The following is a 23,964-nucleotide window of genomic DNA, read 5'->3' on the forward strand; positions in this document are numbered from 1 at the left end:
CTGAGAATTTGGGTCGGCTTCGAAGACTGGAAAAAGGTCCAAATCAAATGGACACCTGCACACTGTTCTCTTCGGTAACGAGACCGCTCATGACACGGCTTGAGATTGGGCTAACCGAGCCGATCACGTTGAGGAAACATCCGAGCACTTCTCACGTGCTAGGATGGGGAGGAACCACATGGTCTCATACAGGGACATAACCATTACAGATTGGAACGGGTTAAATGTCCCCCCGCTCACTGCACTCTCAACAAGTGTCATTACAGACAAATAGATTCCCCAATCCGGTCATGTACAGCCACTGTTACCCCGGGTTTTACACGAGCAAATGTAAGCTATGTATGGGCAGGGCGGACCTACACCATATTATTTGGGAATGTCCCCAAAAGAAGAATCTGTTAGGTGCTTTTTTGTTGTGGAAGACTGAAATCGACCCCGCCGGGTATCCTCCGGCGCCCTTCCAGATGCCTTCCAGCACCCAGTAGAATTCGGCCGCTGCTGCGCTGCCATATATGCACAATGCCCATGTGGCAACTACATTGACAGCTAGCACAACAGCCTAATCCGAGTGCGGGCTAGGTCGCCATAAAAGCTGTTCGCACGGTGGTTAGGCACTGGACACGAAAACTTAGTATGCTTCGTAGCCATTAACTTAAAACAGCAGGGCTGTAGCACAAACTAGGATCTTAAATCATTGTGTCACCTCCCATCCAGCCATCTATTCATACTTGTGATGAAATGCATCATATGTACATAGCCTCCTTTATACTGAATGGTGTAATTCCAGCAGAAATACGTATAGTATATGCAAAATTCTTTCAACTGTAAGACAACTCGAATGATGCCTGGGGCATGAGGTCTGCTGCTACACTGGTTACAAATTCATTTTTAGCCCTTTGATGCCCATAACTTGAATTTTTTGCTTAAGATGACGAAAACATTTTTATGATCCAAAAGGACTCCAGACATCACAGATATGAATTCAGAGGAAAATTATGTTCACTAGGATGAACACAGTGAGGTGTTACTCCCGAGCAACATCAGGTGCTTGCTGCTCTATATATCATTTGAACAAGAATGCTACCTTGATCGGCATGGTTTATAGTTCCAAGTGGAGACCATAAACATAAAAGTGGTATTGCTATCATTTGTAGTAATAACGAAATGGCACAATTTCACTTTACTGTCACGAGCCAATCAAGCTTCCAGCTCTATGCAAGTCGACACACATAAGAAGTCTGGTTTTTTAGTGGGCAAAAGTACATGCTGCCCTCTCTTTTTCACTTTTTGAAGGTCCGTGTACCTTCATCTGTCAACATACGGCGTTAAATGTCCAGACCCCACAAAGCCCGGGAGAAACAATGTTTGGGTTGTTGACCCTGGGCAACTCTGCGTATCAAAGGGTTAACTGCGAAGATTGCATTTTTTTTTTGGAGGCGAGACAAACAATGCTTACGTGCAAGATTTTGGTGGAAGTCCTACTTCTTGAATATCATCGTATGCAGTGTCCGCACGGCTGGGTATGTCATGTAAACAAAACAAAGTGAAGAAAAAAAAAACCTCTCCTGTTAAGAACGTGTATGGGAATGGGCAGCATCTAATACAGAAATATAATGACTTTTAGATACTTCAGACTGCCTGTTTGTGTATAGATTCATTCACCAAAAGTGTATCCATGTAGTGAATTTCACAATATATCAATGATACCACAATCCACTGCTAGGTATAATTATCTTGCTACATTTATAGCTGGAAATGAACTGGTTTTTTACTGTGGAGACCGTATACAATCTAGATTAACGCTTTTGCATCGGGAATAGTCTTCCATATTGCTATCTGCTTTGCTTTTCACAGCATGCCTGAATGGTCATTTGTTACATTCAGATTTATTGTTATTGCCTCAATTCAGTACATTTGTTGCATGAAGGTGGTATATACAACCCAAACTAGTATGCTTTCACAGAGCGGTAGAAAGACTGCCCTCATTCACGGGCTTGGACCAAGCTATTGCGGTCAGAAGAAGCATGCCCTTTGAGATGGTAATGTTGCTTTCATTCATGTAACATTCCTTTTCTGCTAGCGTTACTGAGGTTTGAAATGTGTTTTTATGTATTTGCGGCTACAAATGTGTGTTTTGAAATAATTTGTTTTTTTGTGTTTATCGTTTGTTCTGTAAATATTTTTATGTATAACTATACTGAAACATATTTCGTATTCTGCTGTGTATTCTTTAACGACCATCCGCGTTTAAGATTGCAGTTCTTCTTTCTTTTTGTTACCGCATGTTTCTGCTGTTTGTGTAGACTACGTGTATGTAAAATCTGCAAGCCCAGCTGCTATGGTCTCGGGAAGAGACTGGCAGTATTGTAAATAAAAATAAATAAATACACATATAGGTGCACAGCTCCAGGTTGTCTTAATTCCTTCCCCACTAGGGCATTTCTTGTAACCGTATCTTTGGTTTGTTATACACCAAAATATAAAATCTTGATGCAGTACATAAAATGTCATTAAAATTACAGTATAGTGACTATCAGACCTAGCAAAACACGCTTCTAAAACAATGTGTACAACTAACATCAAGAAGCGTGTAAAAGTGAACTCAGAATATTCATTTTTATGCCACTTCATGTTGGAACTATTAACGGCCGGGCCTATGAATTCAAGCCCGGGCCCGCCCCGGGCCTGCCGATAATAGACTTCAGGCCCGGGCCCGTGCAGTGCTCTAATGTAAACAAAAAGTTGATAACTACAAAATGGGTGAAAATCACAACTTCAATGGCTGAGATAGCAGGCAAACATATCGCAAACCAGTGCAATGTCATCATGGTAATTGGCACAACGGCTGTGAACAGTGCACAACGTTTTTTCCTGTTGCCCATTTCGGAGAAATCGGAGTAAATTATTATCGAAAAATGGATTACATTGCACACTATAGCCACAAACAGAGCAGGAAGAAATGGCATGAACATACTTTATTTGTTGCCATACAAGCAGTGAAGAATCAACATAGTTCATGCAGAAGTTTGAAACAGGTGCAAGCATTCTTATATATACATATGCCTAGTCAATATGTGAAATAGACACGTTGAACACAGAACTAGTCCACAAATGCAAGTATCAATTTCATGACAGCACATCATGGGCCATTAGAAATGTGAATTCATTAAAAATTCACAAAATGAGCAAATTAAGGCCGGTGTTTGTCAATATATTCTGCCCACTTCCATAGAACAAGACGCTCAAAACAAGCCTGTCACTGCAAATGTTAGGAAATTCACTGCCTACCAACAGGAACTAGAACATACAAAATGAGCCTATTGTTTTCAATGTTTGTCAATTCATACCACAGCTGATATGAACTAATATCTAAATATCTATAAAAATAGCCCATCACTTGTACATTCCGTAGATAACATTAACTAGAATGTCCAAAGAGCCTGTCACTCACAATGTTTGTCAATTTTTTGAACTCGCATAAAACAGAATGCACAAACTTCCACTGCCAGCGTTGGGCAATTCATTTTGCCTGCCAACGTGAACTAGAACATACAAAACTAGCCTTACATTTACTATGTTTGTCAGTTCATTACACAGCTGAATAATATACACAACATATATATACAACATATGCAAAATATATATAATATATACAAAAAGAGCGTATCATTGCTAACATTTGTCCATTCTGAACATAAAATAGATAAGAGGCAATTCACTCTGCTTCCCCACATGAAATGAACAGCATAAAACAGGCCTACCATTTCCACTGTTTGTCCACCCCCCAAACTGAAATGAACTGAACAAAATGAGCCTACCATTTCCAGTGTTTGTCCACCCCCCAAACTGAAATGAACTGAACAAAAATGAGCCTACCATTTCCAGTGTTTGTCCACCCCCCAAACTGAAATGAACTGAACAAAATGAGCCTACCATTTCCACTGTTTGTCCACCCCCCAAACTGAAATGAACTGAACAAAATGAGCTTACTATTTCCAGTGTTTGTCCACCCCCCAAACTGAAATGAACTGAACAAAAATGAGCCTACCATTTCCAGTGTTTGTCCATTCGCAACACAGTTACAGCGAACTATAATGTACAAAATGACCCTATCACTGCCAATTTATTCCACAACTGGCAGGTACAAAAGAAGTGCACTGTTTCTATTGTGAATTTTTTCTGCAGCCGGGTTGCAGGAGAATTTCGTAGGGTGGCACAACCCTTTAGCTTGGGACGGAAAGGAAGTATAGAATTTCAGATGGGCGGGACCCCACATTTTGCAGTGCAAATGGCACACCTGCAAAAAGAGTGAAAAATAAGCAGCTGGACGTGCACACAGAACTTGTAAAAACAGCAGGATTTAATGGCTGGTGGGTACAACAATTACAATTCACAGCAATGAAAGCACCATGGTAGGCTCCTGACACGGAGAACAGGCTCAAAAATTTGCTAAGCTTATCCGTAGCTTAGCTAAGCTGAGCTAAATCAGAAGTACCCCAAAATTAAACTGCAAGACTGCTAGGAGACACTGCTCTGGCAAGAATATTTGCTCGTAAAGAAATCTTCGATGCTTGCTCAAAGTGCACGTCATCGGATGAACTCGAGACGGTTCTAGAACGCTGGGTTATTTGAAATGGAGCTTCACAAAGTAGTGAACAAATGCTCTGAATGAAAGATATGTGTAACACTTTGCTATATGTACTTTGGAGAATGCAAACAGGACTCAATCACAGATTTCTCGCTGTCGACTTTTCCAAGTGACTGATTCACTGATTGGGTGGTGCATGCCTCAGCAGCATACATTCCTGTCTATTATAAAGCGTTGTCCAACACACCACTGCGGGTACGAGCATGGGTTCTCTGGGTGTGGGTTCCTTTGTTTGATTAACAGCAGGAGCTGTTGTGCATGCCTTGTGACACGTCAAGAAACGTCACACTCAGTGCATGTTGAACTGCAAGTGTCGGTTGATGTTACACCTCAAACGTGTGACGCTACGCCTACCATCGGGTCGTTGCATACCTGCACCGCCCCCTCTCACTACTCAATTTGCGCTAGGGAGTTAATACGCTGCAAAATATGGGAGGCCAAGAGCAGCAGCAGTCTCCTGTGCAGTACACACTGCTCAAGTGGCTTCAGACACTGTTTCGCCGACAGATTTGTGGCTGGTATACGTCACAAATAAACCGTGCATTTTACAAGAGTAAAGACGCTCTCACCTCATCATCCATAAAATGCAAAAAACTAATTCCCTTGACCATTCACGATTGCGTGTTTTCATGCCAAGCTGTACGTCACTTATTCTGTTTCTCAAAAACACTTGCACCTTTGTTTGTCGTTACTGCAAATATTGGCCAGCATCCATGCCATTTGTCGCAATGTATGACCAGCCACTGCAGACACATCACAGTTCTTATCTGGTAAAAGGAATTCAAGAATCAATTTGATTTGACTCGGCTGGCATTTTTCCATTAACAGCCAGTTCGTACAATGCTTCACCACCCCCGCAGCCGTTCCCATTCAGTTAGGCACAGGTTTATGATGACGCAAAAGAGTTTCTCCTTCCCACGCAGCACATACTAATGTCTTTGCATTAAACATTTTTTTTTTTTCGCATCTGTGAGGAACCGATGAAAACAACTGTACCAGTTTTTGGCACATTTGAGAATTAAAACAAAGCGAGTCCATCTTAACAGCATTATTTTTACCAGTCCCTTGAAAGCTCACATGTACAGAGGTCAATTCTGTTAACAACAATGCGCGAACGTGTGGCCGTCTATACATCCAGTGCAGCCTGCTGATAGCCACTGGCGTTACCAGCGAGATTAGGGAACGGCGCTGTGGCAGCCAGGCCTGTGAAGGCTATTGCTTGTTTGACATTTTTTCTTGGCAGGCAGTGCGCATCTTGGTCGTGTTTCTGGGTGTGAAAATAAAGAAACTAATGCGCGAGCAATATCGCAGGTGGTTACTCTCTTGAAAATGACACACAAAGTGTCAAGCCATACGCGAACCCTCACCGCTTGCATGTCTGCGCATGCATGTGAAAACCTCACACTGCTAATAATGAACTGCAAATGTGCCAAAGAACCGCACCAGAGGCGAGATCACAACTTCTCTGGTTATCAGCTGACTTCAAAAGTAGGTTTTGGCCGTGATAACGGTGAGGGACTGCTTATGTCGAACCTCGCTCCCCAAAGACAAAGCATCCAGAATATCTTTCACGTGCCTAGCTGCCACAGTGCTGTCCACTAATCTCGCTAGTCATACTGGTGGCTATCAATAGGTTGCGCTGTATGTATCGATGACCACGCATTCACGCCTTGTTGTTGTTAACAGTTTTGACCTCTGTATGTAAGGCACTGATGAGACCACACTATTTCCATGCAGTGTGCATGGGGCATATAACCAATATTTAAACTAGGCTGCTTGGCAGTACTATTGCAATATGGGTTCACAAACCTCTCATCTGTTTCGCCCAGGGGGCAAACATTTCGGAAAATGCATGCTATTGAACTCCCTCCTTTCTTTGATGGTGCTGGCATGCTCAAAGTAAACTTGTCCAGTACTCTTCGATGTGGTATCAGGAATTCTGAAATTTCTCTCATAGCAGTGCCGTTGAATCTAGCCATGCACCCAGCATGGCCCAGCTTCCAAAACTTCAAGAAATCTCGGACCATTTGAGGGAAAAGTTACGGCTGCCAACAATAGCTGTCAACAAATACAATATACAATGGGATCCTCATGAGGTTTATTTATCTGCTAACTTAGAGGCCCTGCAAAACTGTGATGCTCATTTTATTTATTCTGACTATTCTAACTATTCGAGCCTAACCGTTATTAAAGAATCGTGCCAGTCTACAGCCTTGAACCTTCGTTGAAAACATTCACGCCTATTCACTATTTCACAAACTTCACCACTTATCACTTCGTGAGGATTTTTTTTAGTTGCCGTCACTTATCTTTCTACGCCGCGATCACCCTAACAAAGTAAAACTACATCCTCAAACACGCAATCCTTAATACTATGAGTTACAATTGATTGTAACGACCTACCATCACACATAGCCACTGAAATTGGCGCAACTAAATTTCAGAAATTTATTCACGCCACTGTCGTAAACTAACAAACACTATTGTTGTTACCCATTGGCCTTGTTTGTATTTCGGATGCCCCATACATTATTGTATGCTGTCTACGCTTTTATGCATGTTGCTCCTTTTAGTGCTGCAGTGTGTCTTGAATTGTATTGCTTCGTTGCTTAATTTTTTACTGCTTTCTTTTCCCTTCTTTTTTTAATATTGCTTCTGTTTTTTTTGCTTGTTTTTAATACCTGAATGTACGAGTATTTTGGCTAAGTTTGAGTCCCCCCTATGTAGCACCATCTTACGAGGGTCTTTAGGCATATTACAAATAAACAAATAAAAAAAACACAATCGCACATTGGCCACATATGTCAATCAAGTTGCTGACCTTCAAATAGTAGTTTCAGCCCAGAACTCAAAGGTGACCTAGAAACCAGTTCAAGAAGAGGTGACCTAACTATTTATGGGGTTCCTGAAGACAATAAGAACACTTTAGTAGAAGCAAAACAAAAATAAGCGAAACAAAATAACTGAGCCAATTCTCGCAGTAGAGCTTGTCTCCACTAAAAAAAAAAAAAAAAAAAAAAAAAAAAAAGGGGCTTCATAAACCTGCTACTACAAAGACTAAAGTAATATTTGAATGACTTGACCCTTGTGGTAAAACTAGGGTGACCAAACATTGCTTAAAGCTCAAGGGTTCCGACTCTTATGTAAAAGAGACTCATTGCCACAAATACGAGGTCAAAGTGAAATTTTGTGACTGCACGAGGCCTAGTGACAAAGTGGTGTTGGTTCAGAAGAAGGATGCAAAAATGAGTTGTAGGGACGACGAAAGCAACTATAATTTACAAAAACCAGTTGCAACTTTAAAGTGCGGGCAAAAAACAACACACGCATGCACACAGCAAGCCCGAGCTACAATATTATGTCCTCGTCGCACATAGCATCATCAAAAGTAACCATTACATACTCTATGCCTGGAGTGTGCTAAGAGTTGTTTCTTAGTTTCGAGCCAGATTTCTTATTGGCAACTGAAACAAGGCTGAAACGTTATGAACACTCAAATAACCCCTCCAAACTATGCAGAATAACACGGGACGGAGGAGTTGCTACTTTCATTCACAGCCTTGCCTGACAAAGATATGAGGCATATATTCGGAAGTCCATGCTTGGACCATTTGCTACTATTGTAGGCTTTATTTATCATAGCCCCATGTCAGAGGTTCTTGCCTTGGATTCAATTACACCCATTCATGAAATGCCATGGAGTGGGGTGGAAAACTCAATCCTCCTAGAGGATTTTAACTTGCCCAATATTAACTGGCGACATTTGATGCGATATCCTCCTCACTCAAACTGACAAAGAACCCAAACTGGTAGAAGTTTCTCGAATAATATTTATCAGTGACAGTTTCCTGTCTGATAAAGTGAAATTAGGCATGTTGCTGGGAAGGCTAAGTGCCATCGCTATTCCAATGCATGATGCTCCAATCGAGATACTGAAAAATCGTGTTGCTTGACTTCACAAATGCTAATGATTCTAGCATACTTAATAATCTCATTTTTGGATTCAAGTAGTCTCAGATAACGTCACCACCGACATAAAACACTTGAATGACTAAGAGGTATCAGTAAATACTGCAAACGTGCAATCTTGAACAGGGATGACTAAAAACAAAACAAAACAACAACAACAAAAAAAGCAGAGTCGATGGATATCATGCAAAACATTTCACACTAAAAGAAAAGTTAAATGCCTCGGAACATTTCTGCAATGACAGCCTAACAAACACTGCATCTACAAGCACCATTTCCAAGGTAAACTTTTATACGAGAAGTAACAGCACCAAATATTAACAAAGCCCCCCCCCCCCCCCCCCGCTTTAATTACAAGAGAAATGCTGTAAGAACTTTGGGGATTTCCTTATACCAAGGATGAGTAATGAAATCTCAGTGTCCACAGAAGGTGATCTAATTACACTGAACTCGCTAAATGGCTATTTTCAGTTTATTTTACAATCGCCGATAATTTACCACATTCTAACTTTGAACAAATTGAACTGTAACTTCTTACACCAACTGGAGTGCTCCACATTTTCGTTAACATCAATTTCATTCGCCCTTAGGCCCAGACAACAAAAGAATTTCCTTAAGTGTGCGAATGACTACCGGCACTCGTTCAGAAGAATGAAAATTGCAAAGGTTATTCCAGAGCACTGATCAGCAAACAAACAAGAGCCATCAGGCTATAAACGTATAATAACTAATTTTCCGGTTTGCAAACTTTAAAATCTGTCATCCTGAAACAAGCATGCACATTGAATGCAAACAAATTTTGTTGTCATTTTAAGATGGATTCCACAAGCGCCCTTTTTGCACTAACACAACTGGTAGAACTAACACGACTTTTTTGTTAGCATTGAAAACCACCGTAATGTTGACCTTGTCTCGTCATGCCTCAAAAGTGTTCTGTAGTCTTCACACTTTGGAAAAGGTTGCATTGTCAGCTAAATGGAAAATTACATTACTAATCACGCTCAGTTTGTGGAGTTTCAATATAAAACCACTGTTCGTGGAAGGCTCTGTTCGCGCATCACTCCAAGATGCTCACTGTTCACCCAAAATCTGCAATTAGTGCAAACAAAACTATTTGCATATACATACCATGTTAGATCTATGTTGGGGTATGCGAATATTGTCTACTTTCTTTTCACTAAACAAAGTAACAAATTAGAGGGAGTACAACGAGAAGCAATCAAATATATTCATAAATAAAGCAGAATTATCGACCCTATAACTGAATTACTGCTAACACTGCAACACTGCACTAATAATGGCATTTTAAATTTTCTTTAGAACTATAATAATCAGTTTAACTGAGCTCTAGATATATATCTATTTCCCAGACAATAGCCACCCGCCATAAGCACAGAAAACATCGCACAAGCCCTCTTTTCGTACTGATTGCCTCAAACAGCACTCATGTCTTCTATCAGTGATAAAAAAAGATAAACACACTAAGCTGCTCAATAACAAACACCTGATACGTAGCATGAAAACTTCCCAACCCTTATACCTACACACATTGTAAAAGCTGTTTATGCGCATTGCAGCCTATTACTTGCGCTGGACAATGATATCTGTCTTGCTGAAGGCCAGGTGCTATTTATTCTTTTTGAGGTGCCATTATAAGTGCTTTGTATCATTATAAATACCATTATAAATGCCTCGAGGTACCATCGTAAATGCTAAACACAGTCAAAATTGTTCCGACCTAACAAATAGTTTCAAAGCTTTACTAATCCTGTCGAGTGGTTTCGCCGGCGCAGTAAATTTGACCTTCATTTGACTGCAGCTGCGCCGTACCCTTGGCAACGCATCAAGTGACTCTCCGCAGCTGGCCCGCGCCTGACCAAGCGGTGTCTGACCACCCCGCGGATACCGTAGGCAAGCCGTTCAGCTCGGAAAGCGCCAGAAGCAGGACCACAACCGTACACAAAGGCAGGTTTTAGACGAGCAGCATAATAATTAGAGCTAAATCAAAGGTCAAACAAGTGAAACCAAGACTTAACCAGGCTAAGCCAAGCTTTATTCGCTTTGCATATCCAGGGTTAGCTGAGCTAAGCTGCAGCTGTTTTTGGGGAACATGCATACCTGGGGATAATGTGTACCTACGGACCATTCTCTTTTATGCCCCAACTGCTATTTCTCATACATCGCAACTGTTCTGCAACTATTGGGTGCTTACATGCCCCTCCCCAAGAAAAACTGTTTCCTTGTGGCTGCACTTGATGCAGTTTACATTTGTCTTTATTACGGTATACCGCTCCTTCAAAACCCTGCATGGGTCTGGCAGCCTACCTGGGCTACGAGTAGGGTTCTGCGTTTTCAGATAAATCAGAAAAAATCCGAAAAACACTCGCCGGTAAAAGGTTTGCGAATTCGTATTTATCCAAAAAACTCTGAATTCAGGGACTCCCGCCTGTGAAAACCAGACTACCCTTTATCTTTCCCTGGCATCCTCGAAAAACTTTTCCTATTCTATTTTCATGCTTCCACTTTTGTTCATTCCACTTCCGCTCCCAAGCTTCGCAAAGAGTTGCTTTGGACCCTTATCATGAAAAACAAGATCTCTCCCCACAACAATAGTCGTACCGAGGTCAAACACTTCTCACCTTCCCTGCTTCTCCACTTCGGGCCTTTTTCCCGGATATGCTCTTTACCTAGAATTTCGTTCGCCCTTCTGACCTCATTTCGCTAAAGATTGAACGTTTGAGTAAGTGCAAAGAAACAAGGACGGACAAAGTGGACGGGACACGGAGCTACTATAAGCTCGTTTATTTTCACTGTGACGCCCGATTTTATACGGGATGGAACACTGCGAACGAAAGAAAAGAGGGAAAGGGGAGGAGCACAAGCAAATACAACAAAAACTAAGAAGTGGAGGAAGACAGTTCAAACACCCGCGTTAAAAAAGGCACTTTAGGAAGGCAAAAACTAGTGATTGGATAAGAATTTCAGTTCTTCCTTTGTCAGTGTTATGGGAGCTGTGCAAACGCATTTGTCTTTCAATGAAACAATCTGGTAGGCCTCGACGATTTCTCTTGTTAGCTGACCCTAATAATCCGAATTCCGTGTGCTCTGAAAGGACGTTCCGAAAAACTGCGAATTTGCAAAAATAAATAAACCCCGAAAAACACTCTCCGAATTTGCTCAAAAATAAACTCCGAAAACGCAGAACCCTAGCAGAGGGCTGCTGATTAACTCTGACCACCTCGCAATCTTCAGCATGCCCCAAAGGTCGCAAATTTGATGCAACGTGCACCAAGTGCATTATAAAGAATGAACTTGCAACCTCGTGCTCAACAGAGCAACGCCCTAGTCATCCAAGCTACTCTGGTGGTTGTTTTTACGATGCAATGGTAACTATGTGCCTTATAACTGTGCGGAGACTAAACCCAGTGCAAACATACCTCGCCTGATAAAGAATGTACACCCCTGGCTGAGCAGGAGCCAGGCTTGGTCCATGGTAGTAACCTTTACGTTGCCATCTTGGGGAACAAGAACCTGAAAACAAGAAAGCAAGGTTGAACACTGATCCCTTAAACCGACATTATGCATAGGAGCTGTCTCAAGCAAACCACCTGCATGATAAGAACATAGGCATATATTAGACGCCGTATTAGAAGACAGTGCAGGGCATAATTTACCTGGACAACAAGCGCGTAGACATGTATTAGGTGACATTTTAAAAGAAAGCGTGGGGTCAGTCTAGCTGTAGGTGCGTTTTTTTCCCCCACAAAGTTTGCTGCCTTCACTCGTGGGCACTCAATTGCATACCATTTGTGGCAGTATAAAAGTGACTCTCCTCCAAAATCGACTGTCCTCCAAACTACAAAGAGCTTTTGTCACACATACAGACTTGACTAATGTACCGTGATTACTCACTCCACGTCATAGCGTGCCTCCACAAGTGTGGCCATTCAATAGCAGGACAGTTATAAACGGCGTCACTCGACAGCATGCCAGGGGTGGTTCTCTATAGTTCATTCCACGAGCTAGGTGCAGCACTGTGGAGGCTACATTGTTGTCAACAGCCCGCCACCTCAGGGCACCTAACTCACCGTGAAGGAAGCGACAAAAGGCACCGGGGCCTTGCGGTTCCACTTGCCGAGAGGGGAGTAGGGAATGTCCTTTCAGGAACCCCTTCACGGCGAGTTAGGCGCCTTCAGTGGGCGCACTGTTGACAACAATGTAGCCTCCACAGTGCTGCACCTAGCTTGTGGTATGAACTATTCGCCACGAGCTCGACATGTAGGTGGCGACAGCGTCGCGCTGCTAGTGTGGATGCTCCGCTGAGCGGCCCGTAAGAATGCACACTGTGGGCGCGCTTCGTGCCTTTTTCTCGCCGTATGTGCGCACGAAAGGTGCAAACAAGAGTGGTATGCTGTAGTTCGGTTCCTCAACGTTCAATGTGTAGCATGGAAGCGGCAGTCAGTTTTCAATACTACGCCAAAAAAAGCGACGACTCATCGGGAATCTCAGAATGGCCGTAATTGTGACAATGAACTTGTACGCTGTGGCTCGTAGCAAGCTCATTCTTTCCAGACTATGGCTTTGAGCCTTCAATAAATCCATAAATAGAAACAAATCAGGAAGCCTCGATCTCTGAAATTCTGTTTACAACGGCAATCTCAATCGCTTTCACTGGTAGCATGACGCATTCTTGCATTTGTGGGATGCCCTGAAATGGTAACACTACTTAACTGCCCCGAAATTCCTTCTAAGAGCTTACGATATTTTTTGTGTGTTCAAAAGGCAACATAAGATTACTGAATTTTGATCAGTGCAGAGATATAAATGTAACTGCCCTAACGGGTCTTTCAAATGAAATTTTAGCGACTCTGAAGGAAGGTTTGATGAATAACGGTTTCGGATCACTTATTTACGGCTTTCGTCACAAGTGAACTTGCGAATTGAATTGTCAACGCACGCAGTACAATCAACATCTCATGTTTAGCTAGGTTTTCGTAAAGTGACAAGCAGGTTTACAGTGCGCAAACCAAGCTTCTGGGACCTCACAGTGAGCACAAATTTTCTGTTACGGCTGCTCTGTTGACCATTTGCGTTACTTTTAAAATCTAACAGGTGCCTGCAACAGCGAGATGTGTGTTTGCATTCTTGCGTATAAGGTCGCTTACGAACCCTAAAGATGGCAATAAATGAAGTTGCGCTGTTGCAGATGTAGTAAAACATTTCCTTTTTATTTCTCATTGCGAATCAGCGCAACGGTTTCCCGGTAACTACTTTGTTTTGTAAACTGAATATCGCCTTTGTCTTGGCATTTACTTCTTGAGGACTGGTTAAAAAATAAAATTCTGTGCATTTCGTTTTTTTTTTTTTTTCGGGAAGGGGGGGGGGGGGGGGGGTTCTGCCAACGTTGCAAGAGCAGCGAGAAGAGAACGCATGTAACGCGAAAAGCCAAACTATGGTTATCACTATTACTTACAATCGAAACTACACTAGGCGTCGTGTTCTGTTGCGGCGAAAAAGCAGTACTTTACCACGTATTTTCAAAACTGATTAACCCCCCTTTTGGTCCGAGACTGCCCAGGAATTGTGGCTCGCCTTTTTCAAAATTGTATTGAAAGCAAGCATTGTGGGAAAAAAAAAAAAAAAAAAACAGCGAGTCATGGCACACACCCCTCACACATGTCGGCAACAACGTGCATTATATTACACGTTTTTTTCCTCTTTCTTTAAACTTAGGCTACCTTAAGAGGTTGGTTATGCTGAGTGAGACACGTTTCTGGACAAGGTGATTCATGTCGGATTTGAAAATGATATATATGAAAATGACACACGGAATGCCACATGACAGACGCAAACTCACAACTGCTTAATAACCGAAAAATCCCCCCTAAATACTCTTGCGCATCCATAGAAACGTATTTTAAATAATACGCAAAATTAGCAACTCGATACAGTTGAATAAATGTTTATTCCTCATCCTTAGTATAAACAATGACTGTCCAAAAATAGTATTTATTTTAGAAAAGGTACGGGAAGGACACGATCACACAGTCGCTTGCGGATGTAAAATACGTGTCAGGTAATGTATGGGTGATAGCGCACGGGTCGTGTGCAGTGTAAATGTTTTTGTTTGTTTCTTCTTTCTATAAGGACACAGCGCAATTTTACAAGGGTGTGGAATTTGCACGCGTATGCACAGGTCTTGTCGCTTCTTACCCGTTTCGCGTACTAAACTTTTATCCTTTTAATAATCACCACGCCACCTTCAAAAAGCACCCTTCGACGTTCCCGAAACGGCAGACGACTGCACTCAACAATAAGAAAAGTGCAATGTGTGGAAGCAATGTTTATAACACGTTTCATACTCAAGCGGTGACCACGGCGAAGATGTTTCGTGGAATTAAACCAGCGCATTAACCCGCAACGGCCGCTGATTCTTGCGTTTCTAGAGGAAGCGAGCACGCAGAGGTTACTATGTCATTGCTTACTGCCAAACGAGCACGCATATTGGTTGTTTTGTCGTGTGCAGCACGCCTCTTGCGCCGCACGCAACGTGAAAAAGCAGACGACGCGAGAGCGCCATCCACACTAGGAGCGGTTCGTCCCGCCGCCGCCAGGGGCCGACTGTGTTCGCGCTCGGGGCGAATAGGGACCGGGCAGCTGGACGGGTGGCGCCACCACTCGGCGCTCCCCTCGTCAGTGGAATGAGCCGGTGCATTGGACTACACAGCCTCCCGTTGTTCTTGTGTTTGCTTCGGTGCTTTGAATGTTTTGGTGGTGTTGTGAGTGGACATGTGAGATGAAACGAAGTCTAGACAGATGTGTTGGGTTCTTAGATGCAGTAACGACTACGTAAAGTTGTCGGACGCTTCTAAAGTTGGGTGTCGGCTGCAATGGCACGAGCGCTTTTTGCAGCAATCTGCGCTTGGCTCCACCCGTTCCAAGTACGAATAAAACTACTATTATTATTATTCATTTCTTCTTAAATGCACTAACGGCTATGCAAACTTATTGGATGCTTCTAAGGTTGGGAATGGGCTACATCGACATGAGCGCTTCTTGCAGCGCTCTGCGCCCATGGCTCCGCGCGATCCGAGTAGGAATAAAACTATTAGGAATATTAATATTCATTCCTACCACTTTAAATTATCTTCGCTGGTTTCAATGACTGCGGTTTCCGTGCCAGCCTTAGCGTTGGGTTACCTCGACACGTGTTCTTTGAAGAGAAAGGCACTTGTGTACGATATGCAGTACCGTGTAGCCGTAGAAATGTTGCGGTCGTTTACACTTTCTGTAACCGTGAGCTTTGTGCCTTCGGTTTTGGTGAGCGACTCTGTGACAGCATGGGAGCCTGAAAGCCGAAGTGAAAATCCCACGTTTGTGGTGGGCATTTTATCAGGTGCCAAAGTTATTCACCCACCCAACAGCCCAAGCCCCAAACCATCCCTCCTCCCCTTCCCGTTTTACCACCTGCGTGGAATAAAGGCTGGCACTGATAGTTAAAAATGTGGCAGTGTTAACGTCAGCCGGTGTTTTTAATGCTTAAGTATTCTTTACAGAGTACCTAAAAAATCGTGTAATGCCTTGTGGAGACACCAAAAACGCGCAATTAGTTGCCTCAAATATGCACATTTCCGACACGCTGGAAAAAGTTTATATTTGGAGAGGGGTGCATGAAAGTTCAAAATTAAACAGCAAACTCATCTAGCCCCTCGTCTAATGATTACGATGGTTGAACGCAAAGCTTTCTTCGTGCGAAATCGAATGGGAAATGGTCAAAGTCAAAGACGATGCGATCAACAAACCAAACTGCATGCTGGTCAAATTCGAAGCTCAACTAGTCAAAGTTTAAATCCAGAAGGCAACCAAGGAAACCCATACGAGAAAGCTTTGCGATAAACCATTATCGTCGTTAGATGGAGGAGTGCATGATTTTTCAAGCGTAGGTGGCAGCTCGTAAACCGCCCGCAGCATTCAGTTGCGGAGCTGAGTACAGGCTTCGGGCACCCTCCTGTCTTGCGTCCTTCAGCCACGCAGGAGTTGGTTTTTGTAAAACCATTTACCAACTAGCCAGCAACCATTGCAATTCTTGTAAATCAGTGCTTATCCACGACAAGCAATAACGTTCTACAATCATGCGGTATTCATTCTATCAACTATTCCCTATGACTGTAGTAAGAGCATTTCTGTGAAATTAAACACGTTTCAGCCGTAGGTAATGAAGTTACGGAAGCATCGTCCATCACAATTTCTGTTTTGAGGTAAATCTTAGAAGGCACCCCCAAACTTTGTCTTTCGCTTGTGCAGGACGTCGACGCCGTTTCGTCATCAACTGGCAAAGGCCAGCGCCGCAGCATTCCTGGATTGGTTGCACACACCGGCTTTGTGGGAGCATTTAGCTGCAATATACTCCTCGATACGCGAAACTGCATGCAGGCATGAAAAAAATTGCATGAAGGAAAGGACTTTCACTTCCACCTTGACTTCCAGCTTGGCGCATTGAGTGTCGTCTGCTATTTGTAAATACTGAGTATGGGCGTAAATCACACACATGGCATTCTTTGTAAAGGTCACATCCACGCTCAAGATTTACCGATCTGAAAAAAGTCCTTGTGGTTATGTACGCTTTGCAAGCCGCGCCGCAGAAAAACGACAGAAAGCCATGCACAATAATGCTGCGCTGACCGCCACCAGCATTCCACTGACGAGCGGTTCGCCACGGGCGGCGCTGTTCGCTGAAGCGACGGTGGTGCCATACAACGGCCGCCCGGTCCCTATAGGATCGCAACATGTTACCCCAATGCACCGAGAAGGTTCAAATAGGTTGCCAATAGCAGTGCAATAGCTGTCGCAGTGTGCTTGAATTACTGCAACACGTCACTGTGATTCTGCACAGAAACGGGGCATGTTTCACAGCATCAAGTTAATTGCTCTTTCTCCTGCATCAGAGGAAAAGAAGGATGCTTATTACCCGCAAGTTTTCTTAGCTTGGCATGATACAGAGATAATTAACTTAAAACTGCAAAGCCTCACACACAGGACTCAATGTTTACACCCTCCCAGGTAACACATCCGCATGCATTGCTTGGGAACACGAGTGTTGGGAGGGTTACAATCAATACTATGCAGTAGCTGCCTTCATTTTGCATTGAAAGATACTGTATGTTCTCCATTCTAAGTGTCGCTTTTTTTTACATTGTTTTAAGTAGGAAAGGGTGCTAAGATCTAAAGCACAACTTTGTCGTTGCCGAAGTGGAGGAGGATGCGCAGAATTGAGAAAATGCGGTCATTTACTTCCTGTGCATTCTGTTTTGATGCTTGGAGTTTGCGGCAGCATGAACCATATTAGCTGCCTTCATTCCCCGCTGAAAGGAAGCAGTCTACCACACAACTTATTGTTTTGGTGTTTGCATTATGGCATAGACTGTGAAATCATGAATGCTTTGCTCCGGCAAACAAGCATCTATGGCTGCCTTGCAAGGCTGCCAATGATAAGGACCCTCACTAGCATGCTTTCGGTTTCCACTTGGTTCTAACGTGCATGTGTTGTAATTGCCCGGTAATTCATGCAAAAAAGTTGAGCATTAAAACCCAGTACATACACTATTTTGCGAAGAGAAGAATCAAAAGCACGTTATTTCAGTTGACAGTGGTTAGGTTAGAAGCATACTATTGGGTGATGTACCCATGCATTGTGTTAAAAATAGAAGCAGTCCATAGTGTATAGACGATAATATACTGCGCTTCAATTAGACAGTGACAGACAGAAAATGTTGATAGACCGCAACCAGCTGTGGTCAAAAAGACAAAAATCAAAACAGTCAAAAACATTAACCATATCACAGTGCTGGTTCGTAGCAGCTGGCTTTCCCTGGTTAGCAGCGAGCCTCATTTTGCCAACCGCCATGGTGCTGGTAGACATATAGATGGCAAAGCTGAAGGGGGTGTCTTCAGTGGCATGCCGAAGTGACAGGTCCTTGAATGCCAGCTCTTCCAGCGTCACGTGGAATGCTGGGCAAGGATGAAGAAAGCCCGCGTCAAAGACTGCACCAAGTGTGACCTCCCTAGCTGGCACTTCCCAAAAGAGCGGCTAGGCAAGGCCTGCGTTTACAAACTCAAGATGAACATGGCCCACACCAGGTCCTGCAGCCTTATCCCGACTTCACCCTTGTTACAAGTGGAACTAACAGATGGCACCACATAGCCAAGCCGAGTGTGTAGTCGCCAGCCCCCCCTCTATGACATGCAAAGCCAAGCCACCAGGCAGCCCCCAACTTGTGGCCCCCCCGAATTTCCTCTCCGTCTCCCTTCAGCAGCGCCCGGTGAACTTTGAGCAGGCGACTCATCGGGTCTCGCCTGTGCCCTGGCTTCCACTTCACTTTTATACATAGCCGCCTGCACTCACTGTATCTACCTCAGTCCAGTGTTCAATATGCGAACCCACAACGAAACAGTCCTTGCCAAGGTATTAGCACACACCGCTACAAGAAAGCAGCCTCATTTATACCAAGAACACCCTGGATTTATTGACCACTTCACAAGAGACTCCTAATGCGCCAAGAGCGCTTTGCAAATAGAACACCGGCATGACAAGACGTGCATGCATGTTCAGAACAAACCAAATCAGTCCGAATTTAGTCAGGTCTAGGGACTGGCAATAATCACTGGCAATAATAGTGTGCAGAAGCCAACATTGTGTAAGTATTTAATTAACATCTTCAGCAAGCAATTGCACAGGACTGTTTTTTTTTTTTTTTTACTGTTCCGCAGAAACAGAAAAAATACGCGCATTAAAGCGGGAAAATAAAACAACACTCACTGTCCCGCAGCTGCTGCTTTTCAGTGTCACCCATCTTTACGTGCTTTCCGAGCACACAGATGAAGGCTGTAAAACAATTTTTATTAGAGCATACAAAAAAAGAAGAAAAAAAAAAAAAAAAAAAAAAACAATCCCAACTGTTAAACAGCTGCCCGCAGGGCAGCGTAATTGATGGTTCTGGGATTCATTGAGACAAAAGGTTTGTTCGACACGCACCAAATGTTGGGCACTCAGGCCACTATGCACCAAAGCTACACCTGAACTATCAGGCCTTCCACAGTAGAGGGGCCTGAATCGAGTTCCTTTCCGGCCTGCACGAGGAAATATAGCAGCTGCGCAAAAGATATCGGAACTGTGCTCCCAGGCAGGGCGGTACAATTTCTCAAGTGCTTGTGCCACCACAGGGAAAACCCTGCATTTAAGTCTGTGATGGCACAAGTTATGGGACTGAACTTGCCACCACCAGCTTCCTTATTACAGCTTGCTCGCCTAACAGAAATGACGCACACTCACAGTTTCCTAGCTTCCTCTTTTTTTTTTTTAAGGAAACCTCAACAAAAAGCTATTGGGTGATAACCAGAATACTACTATAATTTACAGGTCTACCAAGGTTCTGCTAAACAAGATTCACCCACCGGGTTAATAATAATAAAAAAAAAAAAAAAAAAAACAGGATACAACCCTAATTTCTTCCGTTCTAAAAAGTTGCATATGGCATGCATTGTGCAGTATTATAGACAACTTACAAGTCTGTGCTGAAGTGTCCAGTACTCCAGCCTGACAACCAGCTGAAACAGGACAGAGTGTACATATGATATCCAAAAAAACTGATATATAATAACTGATAAAAGTTAAATTTTCTCAAGAACCTAAATACAGTTGAAAAAAGACAGTAGAAAATGCCTGAAAAAAAGACAGCGAGCACAAACAGGCAATGGCAAGGAAGAATGCCTGGCAAGCAGTTTCTCCTACAAGCATGAGCATGGCACAAAAAAACTATACAGGGCAAGTGCCTACGGTTTAATACGTAGCATCAAAATAGGCACACACGAAAGCTATGGTTCTTTTCAGGGTGTTTTATAACTATGAGCCACAAATGGCTCCAGTTTGGCCTACACTATTCTTAGCATTGCTATTAGCATTAATTACATCTGCATGAATTAGCTAGTACAACAGCACCATTCCACTAGATTCCAACTGAAATGAAAAGTAGTACTAGCCTCATTGCCAGCCTCACCACAGCCCTTCATCAGGCTCGTCATTTTCAAGGAGAGAAATGGTGTCAGGGTTTTGTCATTTCCAACTAGAGGAAGCCTACTTGGTGGCCGCACACCTCGTGGCAGAGTTTTCCCAGAAGTCTTACAGTGTGGTCATATAAACAAACAAAGGTTATTTGGCAATCATATGTGACCACTTTTATATGTGAACATCACAGCGCTTGGGTTCAGAGGATAGCCTAATGAGGCAGTTGTAAGTTGTCGGCAAACCCTCATGCGGCAATGAAAGAAAGCTAGTCTAGGTTATCTACGATTCTTCCAACTCTCACACGTGGCTTCCTAGCTCTCCAGATTCAAACATTATCGATCACTACAGCTTGGGAGAAGGTGGAAGGCACTTTAACCAGTCTTGGCATATTGTTACAGACTTGCAAAAGGCAGCTAGTGTAGAGCTTTTAGGCCAAAATTCATGAAACCACAAAGTGAGTGCAGGCAGATGTTTTAGAAGGTGTACTGGGTTTGTTGTCTAGCCTTAGAGGAGTACTGACACGAAACTTCAAAGCTGGGATAACTATATAAAGGGCTTATTTTGTATATAGAGACATCTCCCTCAAATTTCAACAGTAACCGTTAAGTAAACATTTTAAATCCATTTTAATCTTTATACACACGAGAAAGCTCAGAACGAATACCCGTTTGGAATGGCATCGGCATGACGCCATCTGCTCCTCCTGGCCCCAAACTGCCGACATGAGGGGTCACATGACATGGCCAACGCGCTAGCTGCAGTTGGTGCGCGCTGTGTCACGGCTTCTGGACTGACGTCACGCTGCCCGGCACGTGGAGATGGTGGAGACCACAGCTGGTCTAGGTGCGCACACATGTCCACACGGGCAGTGGCGCGACAAGGATGGTGACGCCACGAGCGCTCTCCTGTCATGGCGGCCGCCTTGGTGTTCATTTAGTTGAAACCGAAACTGACACGAATAAATGAGGCTGCAAATAATTATTTAAGCAGCTACTGACTGTCTAATGTGCCGTTCTATGATTAGTGGGCTAGTAGGCACCCATAGCAGAGAAAAAAAACCTTAACATGAAAATTTCATGTCAGTACTCCTTTGAGAGGTGATTTTAATGACCTTCTAGAACCTGGGTGCAAAAATCTGTGCACCAAATTTAGAAAAAAAACATGATCTCTCGAGGAAACCTGTCACTATTTTTAACGTACAGGCGCGGCCACTGTTACACGCATAACGGAGCACGTGGCTGCACTCCGTGGAGCGCTGCGATGGGTGTCGCGGGAATCTTGCGGCAAATGCGCAATCCTGAGCCAGAGGCGGATATAGCTACGTGTTCTCTGCTACGCTTCCTCCGACTTTTCCATGCGCACTCTTGTACGAAAGCACTGCAGCCGTGGCACTCTGTTTAGGTATCCGAACTGAGTTATCGAGGCATGCATGCAAGATGCACCCCAAAATTTTAAACGTTCTGCAATTTATCTTATCATTGTTTGTCGTGTGATTTTTTTTCTCTTCAAGGATAAAAATGCTGAACGTGAACCTTTGTAACGAAAATGACCCTGTGGAAGTAGAACGTGTATTTAAAATTTTCTGTGTGCAGCAATGTGTGCTTAGATAGCTCAGTTGGAATACATTTTGTTACAGCACCGTGGCTAGATTGATTGCATGGTAAAGTGGGAGGAACTGCAGCAGATGACGCGCAGCTATTTCCACCTCTAGTACTGATTGCACATGTGCCGCAAGACTCCTGTAATGCCCGTCGTGGTGCTCCGCAGTACGCGACCATGCAATCCATGTTACTTTTAACTGTGGCCGCGCTTGTACGTTTCTGCCTTTAGATACCTCCCACACCTTGTATGATGCACTTTTTACCACTGGCACTTCTAAGCAGCAGCGCCAAAAAGTAATAAAACATCAGCCAAAAATGCCTGCATGGTTGCAGCCAGGACATTAACACGTGATTCACTAAAAGCAATTCGATCCTGATGCGTATCAGTACTTCATAAACTTCCAATTAGTGCAGGTCTTCAATCAATTCTGCATCTTCTTAAGACAGACACAGCCACCATGAAAAAGACTGTTCTTGAACAAAACATGGTGCAAAAGGTTAGCATGCTTGAGGTGTCCTTAAACCCATAAGAGGCTTTCCGAAACAAGCAATAGGTTTAAAAAGTAACTAAGGCTACTAAATAATTAGCCAGTAACTTCTGCAGAGCTCAAGGCCATGCTCTAAAAGAGCAGCTATAAATAGTACCAGCAAATTACCATATACAAAAAACGCTCTCGAGGCCAAACCTCAAAATGTAAATGCATGGAGACCAGAACACAGCCAAACTTGCGTATTAAACCTCAATATTTCAAGTTATTGCTTATCCCCACAAAAACCTGCAAATAAACTACAGCAGCCTCAAGCATCTGACCTGTGATGGTCCAGTCATTTAGCAAACGGCCAGCAGCGCCCCCAATGCAAGCTCTTCCCTAATATTTAGGATACACTCAACCAGAAAATTTCAGCAGCCTTCTAGTTGGGGCCATTGGACAGACTTGAAGTTGTACACTGCAGGCAGGCTTTTCAGTCCATGGTGTAGCACAGCGCAAAAGACACAAAAGAAAGGGACACAAAACAAGCGCTGACTCAACTCAACAGCACTCGTCTTGTGTCCCTTTCTTTCGTATCTTGTCTTTTGCACTGTGCTACACCATGAACCCGTACCAACTTGCCCAACTAGCCACTTTACTGCAGGCTTTTCAGTGCTGTTCACAGCCAGCTGCTCCACCTGGGGTAGTGATCCTCGTAGGTGTCATTTTCTCCGCTAGTTTTGCCCAAGTGCTTTCAATTCACGGCTAATCTTGTCAAAACTACACTGGCCATGGATGCTGCAGCAGAGGAGCACACATGAATCTTGAGTGTTCTTTTCCCCAGCAGTGTTTTTACTGCCATTTTCTTCCGCAATGTTGCAACACCACCACTGGTGCGCAGGCATATTTAGCGATTTGCTGACCCTTCAATATATTAGGACTCAACCAAACGGGGGTCAGTTCATGTTTAAAATATTCAAAGTAACCCCAGTGGCGGAATAAATTTAATTCAAGTGTCACTTAAAAATAAAAATTTCAAGGCAGTCTTGCAAGAATGCAGGATCGTACAAAAAACCGTGCGGAAGTTCATAAATAAGCTAATCAAACCCCCATAATAAATCTCACTAGCTTGGGCAATCCCACTGTTGCAAGTATTTAGTGTTTTTCACATAACCCCTAGTGCAATTTACATGGCCTCTGCCCTCGCGTCTATGC

At 43.4% G+C, this 23,964-nt stretch overlaps 1 protein-coding gene across 8 annotated transcripts in view; it reads right to left on the reverse strand.

The window, feature by feature from the left end:
• Positions 1-2,956: 2,956 nt before the first annotated feature.
• Positions 2,957-23,964, reverse strand: part of LOC144153754 (uncharacterized) — a 100,492-nt gene continuing 79,484 nt past the window's right edge. For 5 of the 8 annotated variants that reach the window (XM_077685470.1, XM_077685476.1, XM_077685461.1 and 2 more), the window contains 5 exons: positions 20,180-20,221; positions 19,434-19,499; positions 18,450-18,625; positions 12,055-12,148; positions 2,957-4,297 (listed from right to left, as the gene is read on the reverse strand). In XM_077685470.1, the coding sequence (XP_077541596.1) occupies positions 4,224-4,297; positions 12,055-12,148; positions 18,450-18,625; positions 19,434-19,499; positions 20,180-20,221 (452 nt within the window). In that variant the 3' untranslated portion in view covers positions 2,957-4,223. Of the gene's footprint in view, positions 4,298-7,469; positions 7,554-12,054; positions 12,149-18,449; positions 18,626-19,433; positions 19,500-20,179; positions 20,222-23,964 lie in introns of those variants that run through there. The other 3 variants (XR_013319374.1, XM_077685489.1, XR_013319375.1) reach the window with 3 other exon arrangements.

Source organism: Haemaphysalis longicornis, unplaced genomic scaffold (assembly GCF_048455015.1).
Source record: "Haemaphysalis longicornis isolate Haplotype H1 unplaced genomic scaffold, Haemaphysalis longicornis Haplotype H1 scaffold_1, whole genome shotgun sequence".
NCBI classification, from domain to species: domain Eukaryota; kingdom Metazoa; phylum Arthropoda; class Arachnida; order Ixodida; family Ixodidae; genus Haemaphysalis; species Haemaphysalis longicornis.